This window comes from Euprymna scolopes, chromosome 11, assembly GCF_053919585.1.
Source record: "Euprymna scolopes isolate OS-2025 chromosome 11, ASM5391958v1, whole genome shotgun sequence".
Lineage (NCBI taxonomy): Eukaryota > Metazoa > Mollusca > Cephalopoda > Sepiida > Sepiolidae > Euprymna > Euprymna scolopes.
Window position 1 is genome coordinate 2,575,602 of NC_136492.1, and position 24,764 is coordinate 2,600,365.

Genomic DNA, 24,764 nt, shown 5'->3' on the forward strand with positions numbered 1-24,764 from the left:
AAATGGTTACTTACCATTCAAGAACTCACATCTCCAATGTTGGGCAAATCTTTGCGCTAAAGTTGTCTTTCCGGAGCCAGGCTTGCCAATGATGATGAAGCAAGTCGGTTTAGAAAGCAGGAACTTTTGTTCGCACTGAAAAAGAAAATATTTTGAAAATAAAATGTCAAAAAATACTCAAGAACTTAAGTATCGCCGCATTTTTTAATCAACCGATAGTTGACCACCTCAACTTCTTTCTGACCGACAGTCAGTGGCATAGCTAGAGGGGGGGGGGGGGGCGGTTCGCCCCGGGTGACAATAAAAGAGGAGTGACACAATGTTAGTCAAGCAAAACTTTTCAGCCAGTCTAATGTGCGAAAATCGTCTGAAAATAGGATTTATTTATCATATATTATGTTTAGTTTTTAATCTTTTCTAAAATATTTTACATTCTTTTTTAAATAAGTCACTGAAGAATATTTTTGCCGATGTTTATTGAAAACTCTAAACCCTGTATTTTTTGTAGTTTTTAATTTGAAATCTTTTGATTACACTCATCTTTCTACTTTGGTCAAGATCAAAGTGTAGTATCTGTTCTTCAGATGCTGCACTTCATTTTCTTGTTCTCTTTCGGTGGAGGAGAAATCCTTCACGACTGAGACAATTTTTATTTTTGTACCTTTTCTCCACGTTAAAAAACGACCCTGGTGTCTAACTCTGTCCCGTGGGGAGGCATAGTAAATAGGTACACTCATCTTTCTTTTAACTGTGAAAAATAATTGGAAAAAAGGATTAAGTGGTTATATATATATATATATATATATATATATATATATATATATATATATATATATATATATATATAAAAATAAAAATTACAATTAAATTTACCAAAATGATCCAAGATGGTAAAATTAAAGTATATTATAAATATTAAAGAATTAATATTTATAAAATTATCTCAGCCAGATGTAAAAGCTTGATAAAACCAAATAGGAAATAGAGCTTATAATATGAGCAAACTGTTAATAAAATATGTTAAAAAAACACTTTGAGATGAGTTAAAAATATATTTAATCTGAAAAGGAAACACTAGATAAATGGATAGTCCTTAATCCGCGGAGTTTCGAAGAAATACTTTCCTTCTCATCAGAGGGTAGGAATTAGCAAAATGCGGGATCGGATTTTGCATGCAGAAGTATTTGATGAAACAACAAGTAAGTCAAAGATCTTACTTGAAAACAAAAAAGTGAAGCAGAGGGAATATGGTGAAGAAAAAGGTGATTACACATGAATGGATAGTCTGGTGGAAGATAAAAAATCCAGTGACGGTAAAATCCAAATGTAAAACTTCAAGTAAGTTAAAAGAATTTCCATTTGTACAAGTAAAATCCAAGGAAATCCCGTAATTGGAAGAAGATGGTCCATAATAATCCAGAGGCAGAAATCCATGGAATAATTCACAAAAATGTGTACAAGGAAAAAAAGGAAAAAATTCCAATAATATTAATAAAAGAAAAATAAGATATACTTTTCACTACTTTCGAGACATAAATATAAAATGATCAGGGAAGAGAAAAAAAACTCATTTCAAAGTGTTTTTTAACATATTTTATTAACTTTTTGCTCATATATATATATATATATATATATATACTAGACTACCCGTGACCCGTTGGGTCAGTATGTTATATTAGCTATGGAATTCATGTATGAGCGTGACACTTGTGACGTAAAGAAAATAATATTTTTTTTTACATAACAGAAACATTTCTATGAAAGTATATTAAAATGAAAAATCACGGACGGATCACTCAAACATGAAAAATAAATCCTCCCTATACGTGTAAAGTTACCTATTTTTCCGAATAATCGCTCAAAAATCGAAAATTAAACATGATTTTCCTATGAATCGAACGCCGACGAAAGTCATTTAGCAGCAAAAACGCACATGAACCTACCGATGAGAAATATAAGAATGAAAAACCCATATTGGAATCCTTCAACCAAGTTTTAGAAACTTAAAATCTAAAAAATAAAAAATTAATAAAACCTGAAGCAAAAAAATAAAACCTAAATAAATAAAATAAAACTAATATTGAAACAGATTAGTAAATGTGTCAACAAATTCACCGTTCTCACACAACTATTTTTTATCTAGAAATGCAAACAAAAAATTAAAAAAGGAAGGAAGGAAGGAAGGAAAAGGGAAGGATAGAGAGTAGTAGTAGTAGTAGTAGTAGTAGTAGTAGTAGTAGTAGCAGTAGTCTTGGCTTTACTACAATTGTTCATATGTTTGTCAACGGGTTAAAGTTGTTTAGTTGTAAGAAAATAGCGACAGTATAGTTGTAATAAGAATAGTTGCAAAACACCCCCACTCTTCCCATGTTAAATAATAATTTCGAAATAATAACGGTAATATTTCAGTACGCAGGTCAAAATCTGCAAAAGAAGCGATTTGTGTTTATTTGTTTACGTTGTTATGGGTTAATGTTTATGCGCACATGTGCAAAGAAATGTTGTAAACCGGAAAGTGGGTTACATCACTCGTTACAATGTCATTTGAGTTTTATAATTTTATATATATATATATATATATATTTATATATATATATATATATATATATATATATATATATATATATATAAAGTGTCGTATCTAAGGAGGGGCAGTCCGGGTGACAGCAAAGGAGGGGTGACACAATGTCAGTGGGGTGACATTTGAGCAGACCCCACCCCGTGTGACGTTTAATCTAGCTACGTCTCTGCCGACAGTATGGATTTAAGCGGATATCCTAATGATCATCCCTGAACACATCACTGGATAAGAAGCAATCCTTGATATATTCTAAGAATTTGACAAAGTCTGGCATAATGATCTTAAATTGTACAGAATTTTCGGTCGAAGTGTAAACTTAGGAAAGCTCGTTCTACTGCAGATATTGAAAAAAAAATGTTAAATATTCTAGAATTCTGCTAAAAGAACTGACCCACTATAACGTTGTGCACATTTACACTTGTGTTAATATGTTGACCTTAGGGGACCCAACACGTTGTAGACTCACTCGCACAGGAGACAAAGAATAGGAAAGAACTTCAACTCGTTTTCAGTGATTCTCTTTTTATAATCTTTTTCCTTGCCCTGTCGTGACGTCACTTTGCGCATGGCTCGGTCATTTGCATACAGCTGTTATACATGCATGCACACTCTGTTACATGCACAGCTTCATATGCTAAAACATATTTGCGCCTTATCCAGCCTTGATAGAGTTCAAAACCAGCTTCGAAAACTTGTAGGTGATGCCTTTTTCTCTTCCCTGCAACATCTTTCCCACAGAAGAGACATTGCGAGCCTATCTCTGTATTGTTTTTTTCATGACAAGTGCTCGACTGAACTCCAATTTATGATGATGATAATGATGATGATGATGGTGGTGATGATGATGCTGTTGTTGTTGCTGTTGTTGTTGTTGCTGTTGTTGTTGTTGCTGTTGTATTTGTTGCTGTTATTGTTGTTGTTGCTGTTATTTTTGTTTTTGCTGTTGTTGTTATTTTTTGTTGTTGTTGTTGTTGTTTTTTTGTTGTTGCTGTTGTTGTTGTTGTTGTTATTGTTGCGGTTGTTGTTGCTGTTATTGTTTTTGCCGTTGTTGTTGTTGTTACTGTTGTTGTTGCTGTTGTTGTTGTTGTTGCTGTTGTTATTGTTGCTGTTGTTATTGTTGTTGTTTTTGCTGTTTTTGCTGTTGTTGTTGTTGTTGTTGTTGTTGTTTTTGTTGTTGTTATTTTTGTTGTTATTTTGTTGTTGTTGTTGTTATTTTGTTGTTGTTGCTGTTGTCTTTGTTGCTGTTATTGTTGTTATTGTTGTTGTTTTTGTTGTTGTTTTTGTTGTTGTTTTTGTTGCTGTTGTTGTTGTTTCTGTTGTTGTTGCTGCTGTTGTTGCTGTTGTTGTTGCTGTTGTTTTTGCTGCTGTTGTTGTTGTTGCTGTTGTTGTTTTTGCTGCTGCTGCTGCTGCTGTTGTTGTTGCTGTTATTGTTGTTGCTGTTGTTGTTGTTGCTTTTGTTGTTGTTGTTGCTGCTGTTGTTATTGTTGCTGTTATTGTTGTTGCTGCTGCTGTTGTTGTTGCTGTTGTTGTTGCTGCTGTTGTTGTTGCTGTTGTTGTTGCTGCTGTTGTTGTTGCTGTTGTTGATGTTGAATATCGTTCCTAATGATTTTGTTGGTATCCGTTTCCCCAATATTTTCCTATTAAGAATTATTTCTAAAAGGATATCAGGTACTTATGGGAGGGACTACGTGAAGGCTGCCAATGTTCTTAAGTAAAAGTGTTTCTGTGGACGAACTAGGTTCGAACTTGGCACACCCAGATTGTCAGCTCATGTTGTTAACCACTGAGCCTTCGTCACCTCCCCCCCTGCTACTGCTGCTGCTGCTGCTGATGATGATGATGATGAACTACCAGGATGAGAAGTCAGTGCATGTAATGATCACTGCTTCATGGTGCATTCTTAGCATTTTGGTTGGAGCAAAGTGTAGTATTTGTTCGGATGCTATACTTTGTCTTTTCTCTCCTCGGTAAATAAAGGAAAAATCTTTAAAGACTGAGGCAATTTTAATATTTTATTTTTGTTCCAATTCAGGGTGCTTCTTCATGAGGAGCTGGATTTTTCCCTCATCAAAAAACGACCTTGTGTCTAACTCTGCCCTCGTGGGGAGGCAAGTAATTAGGAACATGCTTCATAGCACACTTCTCGTCACTGGCAATACGAGGGGCGTTCGATAAGTTATGCCCCTGACCCACTTCAGCTAGATCAGACAACCGGAAGTGGATTACAAGTTTTACTTATTGAACACCCTCGTAGGGATGGCTGTGCATTTGACAAGCATTGCAAATCGACCAGTAAAAAAAAAATGCATTGATGAAACAGATTCAATTCTAAACAATACGTGTTAGTAAAAGGAAAGGGGAGAGATTTGTGCCAGATGTGACAACAATACTCCATGCAGGGTGAATGGTTGTTTTGCAGTGGTATAGGATACTCTCAGGTGAAAATAGCACGGTAGAGAGAGCTCTTGTTATTTGCAGCAGCCTTGGCAATGTCTTCAATGTGGAACGTAGCCATTATGCTCAAACCATGTTCGTTACAATCTCTTTCAGACCCACATGCTGTCTGGCCTTGTCGAAAAGAAAGAAAGAAACAAAAATAAATCCGACTTGGCCTTTCTTTCTTTTTTAGTCGTTTATTATCGTTTTTCTTTCTCTCCGTCTCGACACCAGCTTCTTTTCTTTTTTTTTTTTACATGGGGTTCACCACTTATCAAGGCCCGGAAGCCACTCAGGGATAAGGGTTATTGCAAGTACATTACGTTAGTGTGGAGATTTGATGAAGTGTTTACTTAAGGGGGCGGTTCATTAGGAATTTGTTAACATTGGACTTGAAGACATCCAAATTGTAGTCCGGTGGGAAGCAGGCAGACGGAACAGAGTTCCACAGGCGTGCAGTTCTAAGAAAGAAGCTTTGTTCATGGAATCCGCGTTTTGATTTAGGCACAGATATAGAGTGGGAGAAATTTTTTACAGTGGATTCAGCTAGACGGGTGTTTTTCGTGAAAGATTGGCGAGGGGGGACCAGGGATTGGAGTTCAGACGAACACCTGCTATGGAAATAACGATAAAACAAGGATAGGCTCGCAACGTCTCTTCTGTGGGAGAGAGGTTGCAGGGTAGAGAAAAGGGCATCCTCCATTAAGCCACAAAGTCTATTTTGTACTCTGTCAAGGCAGAATAGGCTGTTTTTAGCAGCTCCTGCCCAGATATGGCAACAGTATTCCATCCTTGGATGTACTTGGCTTTTATATAGATAGAGAATTGCATCAGTAGTGAGATATCTTCTGGAGTGGTAGAAGAATCCCACCATCTTTCCAGCTACCTTGGCAACAGACTTGATGTACGTGTTCCATTTCAGATCAGGAGTAAAGGTCAAACCCAGAAGCTTGTCAAAACACGGGGCCTCACCAAGACGAGAGCCATCCGTCACAATTGATGCCAGATGGGGATCAGAGCGTTGATGATGTAAGGATAGGAGTTTGGTTTTGGATGCATTAAAGAGTCTCTCTCTGCTACTGGGGAGGCCACATGTTCATCTCCCCTGACATGTGTTTCTCTTTCTGCTCCACTACACACCAACCGTAAACAACCATTTCTCATCTTCAACTTTACACGTCCATTTCAACCACACTTTTTCTTCTCCCGACCACGTGGTGTCCTTTTTTTTTTATCCAACACACTTCCTAATTTGCATATGTGCTGCTTTTTTTTTTGGCAAGCCAGCTATCTTACAACGTCTGCTGATATTTTGCCACACACTCTTCTGCTATACATCTGTTACAAATGTATTTGTTCCAATTCATGTTGACTGTGAATATTAGGCCGTGGCGTATAATAATTATGGCCATGACAACAACATATTCTTTTCCTTGTTTTGATTCTCAGGTATATATCCACTGATATCTTATATGTTTTTATGTAGAGTGATGTGGTTTTCTGTTGATTAATTGTGTCTAATTGTGTCGGATATATAAAACAACGGAAAGAATATGCTGTTGTGATAGCCCTAATAATTAGTCATGCTAATGTAATTTGACAACATTTGCAAATTGGCCAGTAAAAAAGAAAAAGAAAAAAAGAAAAACATTAACGAAACGAATTCAATTCTAAACAATACATGTTAGAAAACAAGAAAAGCAAGTTTGGTCATATGAATGCATGACCATGTCGAAATTGCTAATTTTTTGCTTTGTGTGTGTAAACCAAACTGCGATTAATTACTAGATAATAATTAACAGCAGACATATTACAAACGCGAAGGAATGTGAAACGAAAGCTGATTAAACAAACAATGTACTAGTTGAGGTACCCATCGACAATAAGGTCTGCATGCCAACATAACTTGTTTTTTTTCATTACTATTATTACTGGCAGGCTGCTCGGCGTTGCCCAGTCATAAAATATGCATAAATATTATTTTAATTCACACAGAAACTGAGACGTGTGCACGCGAGTATTATGTTTTTTCTAAACAGTTCATTTCTTGTAAATAAATTTTTTTTTTAAATACTCAAGCTGAGATCGAAACCAAAACCTAAAAACAATGAATCAAATATGATAACCATTAGACCAGCTTGACACGATCTATAAAAAGTGATTTCAAACTATCTTATCTAAAACATAAAAAAACTGCCATGTTTTACTGCCGTGCATGCGTATTCGAAAAACAGTGGAAAACAGTTTAAAATCCAATGACTCCCAAACACCAATTTTTTTCATTTTGACCTCTTTGCGGCTCTTTTTTTTCCGTATGAAAACAGATAAAAAAGTTTTCTACATGTCTGAATATCCTATATGCCAAATTTCAAATCTGTAGATCAAAAATTCGTTGAGTATAAAGGTTGAGAAATGTCCTCACACACACATCCTCACTTTTATAGATATATAGATATAAAGATATATAGATATAAAGATATATAGATATAAAGATATAAAGATATAAAGATATAAAGATATATAGATATAAAGATATATAGATATATAGATATAAAGATATATAGATATATAGATATAAAGATATATAGATATATAGATATAAAGATATATAGATATATAGATATATAGATATAAAGATATATAGATATAAAGATATATAGATATAAAGATATAAAGATATATAGATATAAAGATATATAGATATATAGATATAAAGATATAAAGATATATAGATATAAAGATATATAGATATAAAGATATAAAGATATATAGATATATAGATATAAAGATATATAGATATATAGATATATAGATATAAAGATATATAGATATATAGATATAAAGATATATAGATATAAAGATATAAAGATATATAGATATAAAGGTATATAGATATATAGATATAAAGATATATAGATAAAAAGATATATAGATATAAAGATATATAGATATATAGATATAAAGATATAAAGATATATAGATATAAAGATATATAGATATATAGATATAAAGATATATAGATATATAGATATATAGATGTAAAGATATATATATATATATAAAGATATATAGATATATAGATATAAAGATATATAGATATATAGATATATAGATATATAGATATAAAGATATATAGATATAAAGATATATAGATATAAAGATATATAGATATATAGATATAAAGATATATAGATATATAGATATAAAGATATATAGATATAAAGATATATAGATATAAAGATATATAGATATATAGACATAAAGATATATAGATATAAAGATATATAGATATATAGATATATATATATGAAGATATATAGATATAAAGATATATAGATATATAGATATAAAGATATACAGATATATAGATATAAAAATATATAGATATAAAGATATATAGATATAAAGATATATATATATATATATATAGATATATAGATATAAAGATATATAGATATATAGATATAAAGATATATAGATATATAGATATATAGATATAAAGATATATAGATATATAGATATATAGATATAAAGATATATAGATATATAGATATAAAGGTATATAGATATATAGATATATAGATATAAAGATATATAGATATATAGATATATAGATATATAAATATATAGATATATAGATATAAAGATATATAGATATATAGATATAAAGATATATAGATATATAGATATAAAGATATATAGATATATAGATATAAAGGTATAAAGATATAAAGATATATAGATATATAGATATATAGATATATAGATATAAAGATATATAGATATATAGATATAAAGATATAAAGATATATAGACATAAAGATATAAAGATATATAGATATATAGATATATAGATATAAAGATATAAAGATATATAGATATATAGATATAAAGGTATATAGATATATAGATATAAAGATATATAGATATATAGATATACAGATATAAAGATATATAGATATAAAGATATATAGATATATAGATATATAGATATAAAGATATATAGATATGAAGATATATAGATATATAGATATAAAGATATATAGATATAAAGATATATAGATATATAGATATAAAGATATATAGATATATAGATATAAAGATATATAGATATAAAGATATATAGATATATAGATATATAGATATAAAGATATAAAGATATATAGATATGAAGATATATAGATCTATAGATATAAAGATATATCTATATCTCTATATATATATATATAGATAGATATATATATATATAGATAGATAGATATAAAAATATATAGATATATAGATATTAAGATATATAGATATATATATATATATATAAAGATATATAGGTATATAGATATAAAGAGATCTGTAAAGTATCGAAATTGGGAAAAATATTGGAATCATCTCATCACTAGTATTTACATGAGCAGCATATTCGTCAGAGTGAAGGTGTGGGATTTTGCTGCTTATGCAGTTAATCGGGAGCATGTACATCAAGGGTGCACACATGCTACAAGTTCATCAGAGCACATTCTATTAAAATACTTGTGAAACAGGCACAGAGATGAAACATTGCTGCGATGGGACAGAGGTTGGAGCTTGGAAGACAGTGTGTGACCTATTAGATTAAAATGGAGAGACAAGTTATTGGAAGACCAGTCCAGATGTGATGACAATACTCCATGCATGGATGAATGGTGGCTTTGTAGAGATATAGGATACTGAAAGTGTGAGAAATTTTCTAGCACAATAGAGGGAGCCTACTTTCTTTGCAGTAGACTTGGGAGTATCTTCTATATATTTGTTCCAATTCATGTTGCCTGTGAATGATTTTGTTTGGCTGATGGAACGAGAGCATGCTACTCCTGTGAAGTAAATAAAGAGTTCCGTTCAAAATTCCGTCGAAATTCCAAAGTTCAACAAGATACATCTGAAGAAGGTCGGAGGTTACATCGACCGAAACATCGTGAAAATGACACTCAAGATGTGAACAGTAATCCAAAGAATCCAAATAATATGAATAACCAATCCTCATCTCAAAAATTCAGAAACGAAAAAAATTCTTAAAAAAATTCTTAACAAATTCATTAAAACTTCATTATAACAAATTCATTAAAAGATTCATTAAAATATTCTTAACAAATTCATTAAAAAATTCATTAAAATATTCTTAACAAATTCATTAACAAATTCATTAAAAAATTCATTAAAAAATTCATTAAAATATTCTTAACAAATTCATTAACAAATTAAAATGAGGCTTCAGATGAATTCAGAATTGCACTTTAACCAACTGAACTAGGCAGCCGACATATTCATTTCGTTTTAAAACGTTTAATATGAATAATTATTTGCTAATCCATTAAAAAATTTAAAACAGACCCCAGGGAGATTCGGTCTGCTAAACTTCAGTTTACAAGACTGGCATTCTAACCAACTTAACTATAGAATAAGTTTAAAAGAAAGCATTATTAACAAATCTATGAACATATACGCATTCTGAAGTTTATATATAGTGAGAGATATATATTAAATTACAGACAAAAATCAACACTCATCTCTTTTTTATGGGAGTTAAAGGTAGCTTTTTTTCTTTTTTTTTACATAGGCATCACCACTTATCAAGGCCAAGAGGCCACTCAAGGATAAGGGCTAAAGGGTATACAGTAGACATTGGACAATATAGAAATCATTAGTAATGAAAATTTGGTAAATTTGATAACTTATATAGCTTAGTGGTAAACGACACGGACTGAAAACCTAGGTGTGCCAAGTTCGAATCCAGTTCAATCCACAGGAACCCTTTGATCCTTATTTACATTGCTGATCTTTCAAACAACACATTTCAGGTGAAAACATTATGTACTTACATGTCATGTCGAAAATTAGTATATGAGGAGCTTTCAATAAGTTTCCAGACTTTTTTGTACAGTCATTTAAAATCGTCATAGACTCTTGAAAATTCAGTATGTTATTGCTATGCATCTTATGAGATGACTGACCAATTTTTATGATTTCAGTTTCAAATAAACAGCTACAGCAGGAATTGGAATACACACTACTAAAGCCTGATTGTCACAGCTGATGAATTTCAAAAATGCAATCTGAACATGATGACACTTTAGGAGAATGACGTGCAATAAAATTTTGTTTTAAACTTGGAAAAAATGCCACAGAAACGTATGGAATGCTTCAGACTGCTTTTGGACCATCTTGCATGAATCGAGCATCAGTTTTTGAGTAGCATAAGAGATTCAAGGAAGGTAGGGAGTTTGTGAAGGATGATGACAAGTGTGGGAAAGGTAAGGAAGTCAGAATACCAGAGTTGATTGGCCAAATAAAGAATTTCATGAATAAGAACCGTTGTGTGTCTATAAAGACAATAAGTGTACAGTTTGATGTCAGTGTGGGAACTGTACACACAATTATTCGTGAGGAACTGAAGATGCAGAAGATTTGTGTGAAGTTTGTTCCAAGGGTGCTCAGAGAAGATCTGAAAGAGATTGTTATGATTAGAGTTTCATATGTATATTATTATTATCAATAAAAGTGTCCACACGAAAAAAACATCTGGAAACTTATTGAAGGCACCTCGTAAATTTCACTGAAAAATGATCCATTCAAAGATGTGCCAGAGATGTATTTTTAACAAAAATATCAGCCACAATTACATTCTGAATTGTATAGGTTTAAAAATGACAGACCCTTGATTTATCAAATTACGTCAAGGGAGGTAAGTCCGTTTTTCATAATGAATTGGTTTAACAATTCTTCCACATTAAAACATAAAACTTGATATTAGGTTGGTGCAAAAATAATGTTGTTTTTTTGACATTCAACTCCATGTCAAAAAACAACATTATTTTTGCACCAACCTAATAATTTGATCAATTCTATATCTGCTTGTAATTATTTTTCTACTAAATCAGGAATGTGATTTTCTAGAGCGACCTAGGTCAAAAAAAAAAAAAAAAAATGGCCTGGACGTGTTTTTATAGCGTTTTGCTCATTAGCTTTGTTTATTTATTGAAACTGTTTCTCCAAAACTTTCTTTTTTAATCTTTTTCTGAACAAAAAAAAAAAAAATCACCATACTATTTACACACATTTCCATTTTTAAAAATTTTGGATGAACATTTTTACATTTTCCATAAGAGCTCCATGGGCTGGATTAAAGACTTTGGTGGAATGGATCTGGTCCATGGACCAAGTTTGGAAACCTCTGTACTAGATCATTTTTCATAATTTTTGGATTTTATACTAATTTCGACATGTCATGTAATTAGTGTTGGGATGATTAATTGGAATCAGAATCTGGAATCAAAAAAATCGGAATATTTAGGGTATCGGAATCGGAAAAATTTGCGCTGATTTTCTGTGCTAAAAATGATTCTTTTAATTGTCGGTTTTTATTTGATTTTGTTTAGGGCAACATCTTCCCCTGTTGGTATCAATAATAAGATAATAATTTATTTCATTTTAAATACCAGTAAAACTAAAGTCTACAAGTGTATTTTTACGCTTAAGAAAATATCTGCACATTTAATTGCGTTTTTATGGGGATCAGAAAATAATAACAACTCTATAGTTAAATATTTAGAGATTTATAAAGAATCAGAATCGGTAATTGTATCGGAATTGGGAATTTAGTACAGGATCGGTAATTGTATCGGAATCAGGAGAAATATTAAAATCGTCCCATCACTAGTAATAATGTTTTCACCTGAAATGCGTTGCTTAAAAGAACACCAATCTACACAAGCACCCTTTGATTAAATCCACACTTGATCTTGTGTCAAATTTTCTTGAAAGGATATAAATAAAATAGATACTCACCTCTTCTTCGTCGTACGGATCTGTATATGTCTTTTCGGTAGCGAGGCATGTTTCATGATTTGATTGGTCAGTTTCTTGGATGATAACTGGTTCCATTGTGTAAGGTCAGTGGTCAGTGTTATACAAAGAATGTGGAATAATCGTATGGGTCAGTTGTCGCTTTATTATGTTAAGACATTTACATATATTGACATTGGTGAGCCTGTTGAGAAAAATGGTTTATTATGACTGTAATGCTTGTCATTATTATTGCAATAATAATTTTTTAATACCTACAGACACTAGTGCTTCATCCTTTCGGGAATCATCAGTGCAGGGTGACACGATTACTACTGGTCAGGAGATTCAAACATGACCACGAAGCCATCTCTGATTCCATTAGCAAGGAACAAACCCCACGGCCAGTCTCAACCGCCAAAAATATCGTTTAAATTTTAACATTTATTTTTCAAATGTCGCAACATCTGGCCATAGTGATCTAATGATTATAACATTATGATCTATGCATACGAGCTCAGGTGACCGACTTTCTGTTTCAACTGAAAGTGCTCAACAATAAGGAACGAGTTTCTTCAAGGGCTGACGTAATTATTACAATATTTTTTGAATACATACAGACACTAGTGTTTTTATGTTAGTGGTAGTTTGTTATTTCATTTCCCAATATGCTCAACCCAAGATAAGGAGCATTTATAGTTATCCACATACAGTACTGTTTCGCTGTATCACAGCTCATCAGTGCAGCTAGACCAGCAACTACCTCAAACCAGGATTGAAACTTGACTGTCCAGGCAATGGTCAGAGATTCTCACCATTACCAGGATAACGGTATTCAAGCATGATGACTACTGAATTTAACGAGGTTATCAAGAGTGCTCAATAAAAGAAGAGAAAGATATGTTTTTATTATTATAAACAATTTACATGATCGCGACACTGGACATGCTAATGTTTCGGACAAACGATCGGTTAAAACCAGAAGTCTTCATCAGGTGACTTAATAAATGGTTGCTTTCCACAGAAGAAAGTTTGAGGACTGGTTTCTTCTGTCGAAAGCAACCATTTATTGAGTCGCCTGATGAGAGGACTTCTGGTTTTAATAGACCATTTGACCGAAACATTAGCATGTCAAGTGTCGCAATCATATAAATTTATTATAAACTGTGACAGTAAAAAAAACAAAACCTAAATTCAAAAAAAAAAAAAAAAATTGACATTTAAATTCTAATTTTGATTTTTTAGTTTTATAAATTTGGATTTAAATTATATTTTCATTTTTTAAAAATCATACTTTATAAAATGTATTTTACAATTTATTTCAATTTAAAACTACTAGGGAAAAAAGGAATACAATAGTATTGAGGTTAATATATTCGAAAAATCCCTTAGGCTAGATTAAGTATCCACCCCCCCCCAACCTTGAAATGTTTGAAATTTTTAAATGCCTTTCTATATAATTAAATGGAAATTTAATTTGATATTGAGATAAATTTTAACTTTTAAATTTAGAAGTTAATTTTAAAATTAATTTCAAAATTAATTTTGGAGTTAATATTAAAGGTTTAAAAAATTAACTTAATTGAAATTAGACTTTAAATTTAATAAAATCGCCCTATCCGATAAATAAGGGGGATTATTTCATAAAACGAGAGTTAAACATTTTCAGTTTCGCTTTGGCCTTAGCCCAGATGAACTCATCTTCGTGCACAGGCATCTTGTCTCCGAAAATTCAACAGCTCATAAACAAATTGGAATTTGTACGTGTAATCAAACCCATTTCAAAATACTTATTAAACATGAAAAACTGATTCAAGTAGGTAGAAAAACTAACTTTTATTGCCTTTGGTAACAGTTATTTGTTGAATTTTTTTTACATCATTTTTATTCTTTTAGAAATTATAAAACAAACTCGATACAACATATGACTATTTCTTGTCCCTTTCTCAGCCGATACAAACCATATTGAGATTTTAAAATAAAAAAGATTTTTTAAGAAAAACAACCTCGTAACACATGCTTCCCTTATTTTATCCTTTAGTCCTCACATTCCATGAGAAATGTTTCTGACAAAGGGGAACAATTGCTGTTTTCTAAGTCGGAATCTATCCATATAACATTTATTGCTGATTAGCTTTTGACTTTGAAGTAGTGTTTTTTGTTTTTTAGCTCTTTACATCAAGTGGATAATTGCCTTGTCTGGAGCGATTTCCATTAAAAAAAAAAAAAGAAAAATCTTTTAAAACTATTTTGGGAATATTATGCATTGGATACATTTTTTTAATGATGTTTGAAATTTTGTTATTTTGATTTCAATAATTTTATTTTTATACTTTCATAAGCATATATTTATTATAAAAATTTCAAATAAAATGTTGTTTTTTTTTTTTATTTAAAAAAAAAACGTATTTTCATAATTCCCTAAACATATATTTTTTATAAAATTTCAAATAAAATTTTTTATTTTTTGAATTTAAAAAAAAAAAAATGTATTTTCATAATTCCCTAAACATATATTTTTTATAAAATTTCAAATAAAATCTTTTATTTTTTTAATTTAAAAAAAAAAACGTATTTTCATAATTCCCTAAACATATATTTTTTATAAAATTTCAAATAAAATAACATTTTTTTTTTAAAATTTTGTCATTAAAAGTGCAAATAAAGACTAATTGTGTTATTTTTATCTGTATATGATTTTCTTAATTTTTATTGTATATTTTTCAACAATGTCCTTTTCTTATATTTTATTTCAATAAATTACTTAACAATAAAAATACTGAAGAACAATAAAAGTGAAGGAATTTATTTGCCTTGTCACCACTTCTGGTAGCGCTAAACCGGAAGTTAGGAAGTACGTTAGCTGACTATAAAGATTAATGTTTGGCATTCGTAATTTAAACACAATTTTAGGAAAATTACACCCGTGGTTCCCATGTGTTTGATGGCACAATCTAGAGGTCTAATTTTGACAAACTATACGCATTAAATTAGGCTGTATTTTGACAGTAATACATCAAATATTGTCTTCCACATGGTCTGTTGTGTCTGGTTTAAAAACGTAGACATGGGACTTTATATATCCTCAAAGAAAATAATCTGATGGGGTTAAATCGCATGAACGAGGTGATCAGCTAATTTCACGAAATTATTCCTTCATCAAATGTTTCTAAATAATTTCTAAAATAAATTTGCACAATTTGCAAATGCTGCTCGAGTGTCAGTCTTTTCATAATGAATTGCCAAACCAAGCTGAACTCAAAATAACTGGTAGTTGCTAAATCTGCAATTAAATAAAATAGGCTTGTTACAAAATTCTAATGACATAATGTTTATTTTTTTTACAAAATATAAATTTTCGTAACAAAAATCTGAACTCTAATCTATGGTTCTCCTTTGCCAAACTTTCACAAAAAAATACTTGACTAGCTACACCAACTATATACAATTTCCTCCACTCTCTAACTGTGCCTAAATCTAAATGCAGATTCCATGAACAAAGCTTCTTTCACAGAACTGCCCGCCTGTGGAACACTGCTCTGCTGGCCTGCTTCCCAGTTGAATACAACATGATAGCCTTCAAGTCCAATGTAAACAAATTCTTGTTGAGCCGTCCTCATAAATAATTAAATTTTACCCAATCTAAACCATTAACGATTACTACACTACCACCTTACATTTATTAACTCTTATCCTTGAGTGGTCTTTGGGCCTTGATAAGTGATGACTCCCAAGTAAAAAAAAATAAATAAATAAATAAAAAGTTAAAATTCTGAAATAGATGAAAGTTGTCATATGAAAATTTCCAACCATCTTTCCTTGCATCTCTCTGCAGATCTTTCAGAGAAAGTAGCTACATACATTGCTGTGGCATGCAGTGAGTAGTTATCTGTCTAGAAAATCAAGCATTCAAGCAGATGGTTCAGACTTTTAACATCTGAATGACAAAAATTAATGACAACTTCGGCATCGTTCATTTTTTTTGGTCCCCTGACAAAAGGAGGGTAGACCTGTAAATTCACCCTTGTCCGTTCATCTGTTCGCACTTTCTCAATAATGCCTTGGAATTTTTTTAAATTTTGCACAAACGTTAAACATGATATGAGTAAAAAAGTAACAGAATGGGTTTTCCGGGAAAACACCGGTCCCCCCCCCCCCAGCCGTCCCTCTAAGGGTGCCTTTTGGGTTAAAATGGCTAAAATTGACACTTTTGTGCTCATTAAAAAAATTGATACCTTAGATTTTTATAAAACTTTCTGAAAAGTTGTAACTAACTGATTTCTATATATTTTTGTTTGTATACTTTGAGATAACTCTTGGCTTCCAACAGTAGTCAGCCATCACGACTGCATCCCAGCAACCCCGATACCTGGTTTCCATCTTTTCCAGGTTCTGATGGAATATTTTCCCCTGCTCGTCACTCACTGAACCCTGGTTCTCAGAAAACTAGTTCATATGTGAAAATAGGCAGTGCATCTTAATGCTCATGTTGCATTCCAGGTTTTTGAAAGCAGTTAGTATATTGTTGACAAGTTCTGCATAGTTTCTGACTTTATTGCTGCCAAGAAAGTTCTTCCACACTCAGAACAAATGCCTTTCACGTTTCCAGTTCCAATTCATTCATTTAGTTTTTGAAATCTGGATCTCTGATGAGCTGCTAGATTTGAGGATCGTCAAAGATGCCAGCTTTGAACTTCTCCATGGTCAATCCTGGCACAAGTAAGTCTTGGTGAACTGCTTGACTAAGCCAAGCTTAATATGCAGCAGTAGGAAGAGTATTTTGTCTCTGTCCACCAGAGAGTCGTTAATGATATTCCTTTTCTTTGCAAGGCACAAATTCTTCATGCATAGGCCAGTCAATATAAAAAAAGGATATTATTGAAAAGTATACAATCAGAAATAAAAAATATACAGATAAAAATAACACAATTAGCTTTTATTTGCACTTTTGATGAGAAAATTATAAAAATAAGTTGTTTCTTTTCTTTAAAATTGTATAAGAAATTTGTTTCTGAAATTATAAAAATAAGTTTGTTTTTTCTTTGAAATTTTATAACAGGTGTATGTTCATGAAATAATAGAAATCAAAATACATAGGTATAATAATTATTGTTAACAGCCATAACAAAAAAAAATACAAGTGAAAACTAGTAAAATAATATATTGGAGAGGAAAGGTCAGGGTTTAATCGTAGGTATACACTACTTCATACCCTACAAGAAATTCCAGCAAAAACCTAACAGCCAGCCGTGGATCTCTCCAGAATGTGCTGCTGCCATTGCATACAGAAATCACTTTTTCCATTGCTTCCAACGTAACAGATGTACTAAGACTAAAGCCACTTTCAGGACCGCCAGCAACCATTGTAAAAGAATAATAAAGAACGCGAAAGTTGTATGCTCAGTCCAAAGTATCTGAGCAGCGACTTCATTCCCACCAGTTTCGGCAAATAGCAAACATGGTCCTAAACAGAAGCGCGTGCTCTATCCCAACCATCATCATGGACCTGGGGTAATCTCGTCAGCATCGGACAAAGCCGAACTCTTTGCCAAGAACTTTGTAGCTAATTCTACCCTATGCAATCAACCCCGCCAAGCCCCCATATTTCCTCCTGCATCTGAAAACACACAACACAACATACAAATATCTGTGCATGATGTCGGCAAGCTAATCAAGCATTTTCATTCCAGTAAAGCAACTGGCCCTGACGGCATTCCAATTATAGTGCTGAAAAAGCTTCAACCAGAACTAGCGCTCATACTTACAAAACTGTTTAAGCATTATCTTAAGGAGAAATGCTTCCCAACATGCTGAAAAACCTCATCAGTATGCCCCGTATTTAAAAATCCAGGTGATAGGTCATCTCCCTCTCAGTACAGACCAATCAATCTCCTATGCATCATGAATAAGTTGCAGGAATCTGTGTTAAATAAAGAAGCAAAAATAACCTCCTGTCACGCAATATGGTTTCTGTTCTGCTAGATCTACAGCAGATGTGCTAACTGTTATATTGCATAGGATTAGTGAATCTCTTGATGGAGGCTTCATTTTTAGGAAAATTGTTCTTGACATATTAAAGGCCTTTGATAGGATTTAGCATAAAGGTTTACTTTACAAGATCTCCAGCTTCAGTATAGCTGGAAATGTCTTCTCAATTATTAAATCATTTCTCTCTGATAGGTTTATAAGAGTAGTGGTTGTTGGGTAGAAATCAGAAGCTCACAGTATTAATGCTGGAGTCCATCAAGGGTTCATCCTGGGCCCTACTCTCTTCCTGATCTTCATCAATGATCTCCCAAATCACATCCTAAGATCATTCGTAGACATTTATGCTGATGACACTACCATCTATGGCAACACTTCAAAGGCCATAAATGATCAAGTTCTTTCTAATACTCTCTCTCTCTCTGTGATCTTGAACACATTATGCAATGGGGAAAAGGGTGACTAAAACCAAGCTTCTATTATTCCATCAACAACACCCTGATCCCATCTGGCATCAATTGAACTGAATGGCTCTCATCTTGGGGAGGCTTCATGCTTTAACACGGTCTAACCTTTACTTCTGATTTGAAATGGAACATGTGCATCAAATCTGTTGCCAAGGTTGCTGGATAAATGGTTGGATCCTTCTACCACTCCATTAGATACCTCACTGTTGATGTAATTCTCTATCTGTATAAAAGCCAAGTACGTCTAAGGATGGAGTATTGTTGTCACATCTGGGCAGGAGTTGCTAAAAGCAGCTTATCCTGCTTTGATAGAGTTCAAAATAGACTTCGTAGCCAAGTAGGAAATGCCCTTTTTTCTTCCCTGGAGAAGAAACGTTACGGGCCTGTCTCTGCTCTATCCTTATTTTCATGGTAAGCGCTCGTTTGAGCTCCAATTTATGGTCCCCCCCTTGCCAAATGTTCATGAAAAATACTTGTCTAGCTGAAACCACTATTAATGATTTCTCCCACTCTTTATCTGTGCCTAAACCTAAACATAGATTCCATGAACAAAGTTATTTCTTAGAACTGCACACCTGTGGAACTCTCTTTGTTTGCCTGCTTTCCAGCTGACTACAATTTGGTTGTCTTCAAGTCCAATGTAAACAAGTTCTTGATGAACCGTCCCCTTAAGTAATCCAATTTACCAAATTTCCACTATTAACGATTACTATGATATTGTCCCATTGATTACTGTATACTCAATAACCCTTCTCCTCGAGTGGCCTTCAGGCCTTGATAAGTGGTGACTCCTTTGTAAAAAAAAACAAGTGAAGCCTGCATGGTCCCCCATGAGTGCACAGTGAACGAGGTATAAAAAAATGACTAAATTACGCATTTGCTCCTCCCCCCTCCCCTATTTAGCCCCAAAAGTCCCCAGGGGATGTCAAATCTTGGTGAAAATGAACAAACGGTGCAGTTTTAGGCTTTAACATATGTAAATTTGAGTTCTACATCATGCAAAAAAATAAATGATTAAGTCCATAATTTGCACCCCCTTCCCATTTAGCCCCAAAAGTCCCCAAAGCCTTAACATATTTAAATTTGAGTTCAGCACCATGCAAAACTGCTAAACAGACATACACAGAAAATTTTGAACAAATATGGTAAAATAGTCCCAAAAATGGAGTGTTTTTATTAGCCCTAAAAGAGCCCCTGGGGCACACCCAAGAGTTATCACGAAGTATAGACAAACAAAATTATATAGAAATCAGTTAGTTACAACTTTTCAGAAAGTTTTATAAAAATCCAAAGCATCAATTTTTTTTTTAATAAGCTCAAAAGTGTCAATTTTAGCTATTTTAACCCGAAAGGCACTCCTAGGAGGGCAACCAGAGTTTTCTTGGAAAATCCGTTCTGTTACTTTTTTACTCATATCATGTTTAATGTTTGTGCAAAATTTCAAAAAATTCCAAGGTGTAGTTATTGAGAGATCAGATTACTGCATCATTGGCCTTCCATAGAAAAAATTATTCACGTTTTATTTCTAGATATATTTTTTTAATTATTCACTATTTAAAAACGGCATCGATTTTTTTTTTTTTTTTTTAATAATTAGCAGTAAGGTTGTTTATTCATAATAAGTTTTAATACTGAATCTTCCACATTTTTTTTTACGAACCTTGAAAAATTCAATCATTAAAAAATAAATAATTTCGAAAATCGTTTGAAATTACAAAAACTGTCACATGTAAATAATAAATAATTTCTTTTAGTTTCGTTGAACTTAAATAATTTTAATATTTTGCAACTTTTTTTTTTTTTTTTTTTTTCAAAAAATCGATAAAAATCGTATAAATCGGCAACTTTTGTGACCCAAAATTAAATATATTTTATTTTAAAAAAATCCAGGGTATTTTAATATGTAAAAAAAAAAAAAAAAAAAAACTAAGATATGAATACCCCCCCCCGTCCCTTATTCTGATAAAGTCGTATTAAGAGGGGGGGGGCAATGTAGTCATTTTTTTTTATATTATTTTATTTCAGTTTATATATACAGTTCAGCTTCTTTTATTTTTTTAATGTCTATAAAAAAATTAAGGAAATTGATCAATTATTTGATTTTTGAAAGAATTTTAAAAATCGCGGTCTTTCCTATACCCCACACTTGGCCCTCGGGCCAAGATCAAAGTGTAGTATCTGTTCCGGCAGATACTGCACTTAAGATAATTTGTACCAGTCAATGGAGGGGAAACCCTCTATACTGGGACAATTATTATTTTTGGTAACCAGAGTGCCCCCTTTTTGCCTACTTTTAGGGGAGTTGGTTTTTACCTCACATTAAAAACGGCCTTGTGCCTAATTTGCTCAGTGGGGGAGCAAATAAATACCATCAAAATACGCTGAAATAAAACTGGGTTCCATTTTTGTCGTTTTTAGCTTTTTGTCGAATATTTTTAAAATTCACCGGTTTTACGGAGAGTAAAAAAATATGAAATTTGTTTTTAGAATCTTTCTTCTTGAGAATACTGCAAAGATTTATAATGAATCAAATTTATTTTACAAATTTTTACTGTCATTATTTGTTAAGGGGGTCGGAAATTACGCCTTTATTATGGTCATACCTAAATTAGTAAAGTTACGTTAACGCGAGAAACACACACGGACACACGATAAATTGTCACACATTTTATTATAATTTATTAATAATACAAATATTAGTTAAAACATGAACATTAGTTACTGCTTTAAATTAAATTTAAATAAGTTAAAGTAAAAAAAAAATATTTTTTATCTTTTTTACTTATAAATTTGTTGCAGTTTTTAAAGTTAAAAATGTCAAAATCGCAACTTTTCTGTTTTATAAAAAAATTTTTTTTTTAATACTTCAATATGTGTAAACTAACTTTTGTTTTTATTATTTATCAAATATTTTTTAGCGTGACAAATCTCAAATAAAACATTTTGTTTGGCCAAATAATGAAAATAATAATGAACTCACTTCTTAGACGTTCACTTGAAAAGAATCTTACAATATTTTGTGATTTGCGTTCGCCATGTTGTTTTTGTGTTGCTAAGCAACACAAAAACAACATGGCGGCGTTTTCATCTACGATTTACGATTGCGTTCTTCTCGCATATTTTTGACCTCGACTAAAGTGACTCCCCTTCTCCCCATCGGAGGAGCTGGATTGCCCCATATTCTGACTTTAAGTCATACTTTGTTGCGGTTGGAAACAATTCAATAGGATCTTCGGTGCTTCTACAGAATTTGAACCTAACTTTTTTATGCGTGTACAAAGACGACAAATATATATATATATATATATATATATATATATATGTGTGTGTGTGTGTGTGTGTGTGTGTGTGTGTGTGTGTGTACAAAGAAGAATGCAGAAACAGGGGACATAACCCAGATTGCTTATTTTAACATATTTTAGATTATTTGCCATTTTTGCTTATTGGTTGTTATTTAAATTACATTATATATATATATATATATATATATATATATATATATATATATATATATATATATATATATATATATATATATATATATATATATATATATATATAATTGATACAAATTTACTGATTAACGAAAACAGAACTGGAAAATATTCAAATTTTAATTTTAATTTAAATAAAAATACTGTTCTTGTCGTTTAACTAAATTGGTGCTCTGAAATGATAACTTTAGGTACTCTTGCAGAATTTGACCCGGATCCTCGGGATTTTTCGTCAATTATGATTCGAGCTCGACCGGCAATCTCCGGATTAAGTCAAGCGACCGTTGTTCAAATGTTCAAACACGAAATCGACATTTTTTTTTTTTTTTAATGCAATTTTTTTTTTTAATTATATTTGGGTGTTGGGTGGGGATCTGTTTGTTTTTTTTAACATCTGTGGACAAAACATAATTTGTAAATTTTCTGGGAAAAAAAAACAAACTTTGTTTTACTATTGTAGTGGTACTCAGGTCTCATAAGATTCCTTTTTCCACCACAAATAAAATCAAATCAAACATGTGTGAATAAACGGTGTTTATTTACACAAAAATAACAAGTAACAAACGAATCATTTTTTTAGTGTCTTTCTTGCAAATGTGGAACTTATTGAGACTGTTCGTTGTTTTGACAAGTCAAAGCAGAGAGTGTTCTTTGTTTTCTCAGCGAGAAAACAGGCTTAATTTTTTGTGTGCTAGGAGAAATAAAGAAGAAGGTAAATATCCTAAGTGTGGCTGAATATCTGCATTATGCGCTGTATGTGTGCGTGTTGATAAGCGCTTCTCTGTGTGTGCGTGCATGTGGATAATCGTGTTTTGTCATGCTGGCGGAAAAATGCATATAACGGAGTTGTTGACATGAATGGAGAAGTGAGAGAAGAGTGAGGAATGCAGAGTGTGGAGCGCCGATTAAGAGTGGGTGAGTAAGTGGATTTATTTAAGTATTTGTCAATCGGCTCCCAGGCGATGTGAGAAAGAAGATTTTAAAAATTAAATCTTTCTTTGAACGTTGATTATTTGTGAAATGCACTTTTTTGTCACGTGGGATGCTTTCAACTACGTCTGCTGAACAAAATGCATTTTAAGTTTTGTTCCCCGCAGATTTGCGCGGGCGTATTTTTTAAAAATCTTTGCGCCTCTGAAATTTATCTTTTTTTGTTTGCGCAGGTAATTGGGTTTTAATTTATTTATTTATTATTTTTAGAACAAGAATTGAATGCATTTTTTATAGGTGTGTTTGACCGCACACTATACACAGATTTAAAAAAAATTGTCAAACAACAAATATATGACAAATAAATGTTATCAAAGGCAAGATAAGTTACTTTTCTACATAACTGGATATGTTTTTAGTGTTTTTATTTAATGTAAAATGTTTATTCGGCTCAAAAAACATACAGTGTTTATCGATGCATTTGAAAAAGACAACTGGCGGCGGACTCTCTGTTGGTTACGTTAAGTTTGGGAAAATGAGTTAAAACAAAAAAATATACAAAATACTGTTAAAAACTCACTCAACATATGCTACCATGACATAGGCTTACATATATTCGGGGGATTTCTAACAGTATTTTGGATAGTGTTTTAGTTTGAATTCATCTGTATTAATGCTATTTTTTTTAAGCAAGAAAAAAAAAGGTAAATTATCCAGATACGCTACTACAAAACACCGACCACTCTAATTTGTTTTTTTATAGGTAATTGAGGTCGCTGACAACGAATCTGATAGTCAAACTTGGGGCAAATTTACCGTTTGCATGGCATTTACCCCTGAACCCATGAACTTCTTTCCACCATTTTGCAGCTTCCGTTTATGCTACGCGCATGCACGCTGTAGCATAAACGACGGCTTCACCAAGAAAACTACGTTGGGGGGAGGGGATTTTTTTTTTCCAGGATATAGAATTTTCGGGTTTGTATTACTGTACACATAGATTCGAAACAGTTGTCAAAAAAAATATATATATAACAAATAAATGTTATCAAAGGC

The 24,764-nt window shown here is 32.0% G+C and overlaps 1 protein-coding gene and 1 long non-coding RNA gene across 3 annotated transcripts in view; one reads left to right on the forward strand and one right to left on the reverse strand.

The window, feature by feature from the left end:
• Nucleotides 1–22,390, reverse strand: part of LOC145287723 (adenylate kinase 9-like) — a 307,372-nt gene extending 284,982 nt beyond the window's left edge. For both annotated transcript variants that reach the window (XM_080135474.1, XM_080135475.1), the window contains exons 1-3: nucleotides 22,265–22,390; nucleotides 12,836–13,037; nucleotides 15–135 (exon numbers count right to left, since the gene is read on the reverse strand). In XM_080135474.1, the coding sequence (XP_079991600.1) occupies nucleotides 15–135; nucleotides 12,836–12,931 (217 nt within the window). In that variant the 5' untranslated portion in view covers nucleotides 12,932–13,037; nucleotides 22,265–22,390. The remainder of the gene's footprint in view (nucleotides 1–14; nucleotides 136–12,835; nucleotides 13,038–22,264) is intronic.
• LOC145287728 (uncharacterized) overlaps nucleotides 1–24,764 on the forward strand; it is a 128,173-nt gene that overhangs the window by 99,255 nt on the left and 4,154 nt on the right. The gene's annotated exons all lie outside the window — the stretch shown is intronic.